The following is a 4,402-nucleotide window of genomic DNA, read 5'->3' on the forward strand; positions in this document are numbered from 1 at the left end:
GAGTGGTTCACGTTTTGTCATGTGTGGTGGAAGATTTCTTTTCTCATGTATTAATCACATATTTAATCATATCACATTAGTTATAGTAATATCACTTTCTCACTTTACTATAGTAAGAGCACTCCTGTAGCTAGTTTGCATGCATGTGGAATGTAAACACAGTGAGGCCTGTATAGGATAAAGGTCTAATCATCTCTTAGTTTACTCAGATTGCACAGAGTGTATATTTGTTAATAATTTCAATCATTTTGGATAAGGATAAGTGTAAGATAATGGGGAATTTCAGTTTTTACTTTATAATTTGCTTAGCATAAGATTTACAGTTAAATTGTATTTTTTCTTGCCTTATTTAATTTTTACGTACTGTTCCTTTAACACATGGTAACTGTGCACGGGGAGAGCGTTCGCGACGGGCAGTGTGGACCTACGGGGGCTTTAACTAGCTGTGGAGAAAAACAGTTTCTTACCGTGTTTGCAGTGTACTGGAACATTCAAACGGATCACTGTATTTCAAAACTGTGGAAATAAATGTTTGCCTGTTTGTTTTTCGACTACAAGCGGACTTTGTGGATTATGTTCAACTGCACCAAGACACGCGTACGGCCCGACTACCAGCTAGTGCTTCCGCGGTATCAAGGCCATTGTAATGGGAGACGTTAAACAGATAGTGGGACTCCTGCTTATCAGGGATGTAAATCCTTAGGTGATGGCCAAGCAGAAAACAAGGTCATAATTTTCTCTGTGAGGGAGAAGGTATAGCCCCCCCCCCCCCCCCCCCCCCCAAATGAGAGGGTCCAACATGTGAGTTTGTGAATGTTCTTTGTCTGTGTCTCTGTATATAAGATGTAAGGGCTTTCTCCACATTGCAATGTGTTTATTAAACCCACTTCAAATCAAGCTCACTGGGTGTGTTGCAGGTTATTGTTAAATTTTCCACGACACATGTTACAGCCTCATTCAAAATTGATTCATTTGCTTTCTTTTCACCTCGAAAATATTACAAACAAAATAGCTGTTGATGGTAGGATGGAAAAGGTTTCCTTTAAATTGTTTCAAATTTATTGAAAATATTTTTTTAAAATAACATGATGTCATTGCCTCCAAATGAATTGCTGAGTTGAGCCTCATATTGACCTCTGAACTCAGCAGAAACTCTTTACTTTACAGCTCACTGGTTTGCCTTGTTGCTCTTGATGCTCTCTCCCCTTCTCTTTGTTGGATCGTTGACTCTCCTGGACATCTTTCTCACCTGAGCCCGAAAAGTCTTACAGAGGTAAAAGTAAACAAGAGGGTCCAGACAGACATTAAAAACTGACACCATGGTGGCAGCCTCCTTCAGGTAGTATAACACCCCACCCACAGAGTTATTCCAGAAAAAACTATAGGGAACACGAACCAGGTGATAGGGCACAAAACAAAGACAGAAGATGCTGACCAGCACCAACATGTTCTTTCGAGACTTCAAAAGCTTGTCAGCACAGGAGGAAGCCAGCTGCCTCTGCTGTGCCTGCAACACCCTGCGGGACGTGCTGTAGTAGAAGAAGACCAGGGATATGAAGACCAAGAGGAAGATGATGGTGCAGCTGATCTGAAATGTTTTATGAAGGACGCTGAATGACGTACTGAAGAGGGGCCCACAGTAGCAGCGGTCAGAGGCCAGAGGATTGTGAGTGATGAAGAACATAATGTTGTAGGTGATTGTTTGAGCTAGAAGAAAAACCCAGGTGACCGTGGAGACGACGTGGGCAGTTCGTACTGTCTGCAGGATGTGAGTTCCAGAAGGATGGACGATCTTCAGATATCTGCAGAGAGAAGAGAAAATGTGGTAAAAAACTTCACCAAAAAAAGTCACAGTGGTGCCAAATATGCAGAAGTCACTGTACGGTGAAAATAAATATTCATGTTGTTGCTAGGACTGAAGAGTTTGTAAATAACCCAATAATCTGGTTTTAACATTCTCGTGAACTGCAAATGATACTCAGTAAAGGTTCCTTACCTGTTAACAGCGATGTACCCCATGAACAGGATGCTGGCGTACATGTTGAGGTACAGGGAAGAAGCTCCAATGCTGCAGTGGAGTATGTAAACAATGCCAGAGCTGCTGGCATAGTGGATTATCCGCAATGGCAGAGAGAGGCAGAGCAGGAAGTCAGCAGCTGTCAGGTGCTTCAGGTAGACCATCAAGCTGCTGGATGCCTGCTGCCGAACTTGGTGAAAGTAAAACTTTAGGATGAAGCCATTGAGGAGTAAACCCACCTGAAGAGACACCGAGAGGATGAAGAGGACAGGACTTTCAAACATGCAGGTTCTAACAGGGCGCAATCTGAAAATTTTAACCGTACCAGAAACAGCAGACTGTAGACCAGCATAAAGAAAGGGTTGACTGATGGGATAAAAAGATCATGCGTGTGGTTGAGAGGTGAAGTCATATTTGTTGAGTCAATCATGCTTCTGTGGCTGAAAAATAAATACAAATCACAGAGGTTCTTCAAGACCAACCTTCTTTCATCTGATCAAAGTTAATTTATGTGTTTGAGGATGATTATTGTATTTAATCCTCAGAAAACTTTCACTTGATACAAAAATGACGGCACATGGAGATTAAAGCAGTCACTTATACTATCACATTACCATAACTTGATTGATTTTTTTTCTTGTGTTTTACACTTTTCTCCCCGACACTCTTGGTCGTGTTTTATTTGAAGTGCAACTGGACATTGACCCACAAATTTTCATGAGAGTAGTAGCATGTCCTCTACTCTTTTTGGGACTTTTCACCACCACTTCTGGAGAACCTCTAAGCCACCCCATTGTTTACAGTAGGGAGCAGCTACTGGGCAACAGGTACTCCCGGAGGAGCAACCCAAGATTGCGAAGAAATTACGGCGTCGGAGGAGGGGATGCAGGGCTGGAGTGAAGTAACGGGAAAGAAGGAGATGGTACAAACCAAGCATTCAATAATGTAAGATCTTTACCCAACAAGATTGAAGAGCTTATTGCGCTAACCAGACTGCAGTGGGAGTACCAGCAGAGCAGCCTCCTACTGTTCACTGAGACATGGCTCACGGACCACACACCGGACTCTGTCATAACTCTGGATGGCTTTCAACTGGTTAGAGGAATGCGATGGAGAGTGGTAAGAGGAGAGGTGGGGGACTGCCAATGTACATCAGTGAGCGATGGTGTAACCTGGGGCACATCACTGTGAAGGAACAGCGCTGTACCAAAGACATTGAACTGTCAGCAGTTAGCGTCCAGCCATACCACCTGGCCAGGGAATTTTCACATGTTATTGTGCTGACTGTTTACATCCCACCCTCGGCCGACCCTACGGCAGCCTGTGAGTACATTCACTCCACTGTCTCTCAGCTACAGATGGCACATCCGCAGTCCCTCATTATTATCTCTGGGGACTTCAATCATGCCTCACTATCTGTCACTCTCCCTAATTTCTCACAGTATGTTGACTGCCATACAAGGGACAGCAAAACCCTGGATCTATTATTTGCCAACACAAAGCAGGCTTACATCGCATCACCCCTCTCCCCGCTTGGCCACTCAGACCACAATCTGGTACTTTTCCACCACACATATAACCCTATGGTGTATGGTGAAGAGTAAACCTCCTACAAAGAAGGTGATAAGGGTGTGGTCTGGGGAATGCAGATCAGCTCAGAAGTCAGCTCAAAGGACGAAGGCAAGGAAGGCAGCAGTTCGCCTACTATTCTGGAATTGGGGTGGATGACGCTGTCAACTACCTGTTACACCAATTCCTCTCTCACCTAGAGCAGGCGGGGAGCACTGTGAGGATCAGCGTTGGGTAAGTTACTTTAAATTAGTAACTTAGTTACATTACTAGTTACTTCTATCAAAAGTAACTCAGTTACTTCAAGTTACTCGTTACTTTCAAAGTAACTAGTTACCAGGGAAAGTAACTTTGGTTTTACTCAGAATTCTCTTGTTAATGTGTTGCTTCCATAACTTTTCCAGTCTTGTCTGTGAAGGTTCTTCTAGCTTGCTTACTTGCCACAAGTGCACTGTGCCACCTACCAATAGAAAGGAAAAAATAATGTGCATATTTCCACGAGAGAAATTCCACGCCTGGACCTTCATTGACTGCTGCCATGATTCTAGCCTACGTCACAGCGTCATGTGCGCTTTTTACATCCAACATAAAAACTGCAGTCGTGGTGCTTTCGATTGTACTCAGAACTCAGAAATTCTGCCTTCTGAATAGGAAGATGTAGGTAACACCAGACTGCAGATGAGCTGCATACAGGGCTGGACTGGGACAAAAAATCGGCCCGGGTGTTTTGACTAGAGACCGGCCCACCATTATAGGAAAAATCATAAAGCCTTTGAATGAAAACAAACGCTGTTGTGACAGTGATGTACACTGTTT

The 4,402-nt window shown here is 43.6% G+C and overlaps 1 protein-coding gene across 1 annotated transcript; it reads right to left on the reverse strand.

Annotated features, from left to right (window-relative positions):
• Window positions 1-1,160: 1,160 nt before the first annotated feature.
• LOC146389732 (P2Y purinoceptor 14-like) lies at window positions 1,161-2,454 on the reverse strand. Its single transcript, XM_084917885.1, has 3 exons — window positions 2,343-2,454; window positions 1,997-2,256; window positions 1,161-1,802 (listed from the first exon to the last, which is right to left on the reverse strand). The coding sequence occupies exons 1-3, from the start codon at window positions 2,445-2,447 to the stop codon at window positions 1,169-1,171; spliced, it is 999 nt and encodes a 332-aa protein (XP_084774011.1). The 5' UTR covers window positions 2,448-2,454; the 3' UTR covers window positions 1,161-1,168.
• Window positions 2,455-4,402: the final 1,948 nt, after the last annotated feature.

The sequence above is a fragment of the Perissodus microlepis genome, chromosome 3 (genome assembly GCF_051167445.1).
Source record: "Perissodus microlepis isolate ML-2025 ecotype Zambia chromosome 3, ASM5116744v1, whole genome shotgun sequence".
Classification (NCBI taxonomy): Eukaryota; Metazoa; Chordata; class Actinopteri; order Cichliformes; family Cichlidae; genus Perissodus; species Perissodus microlepis.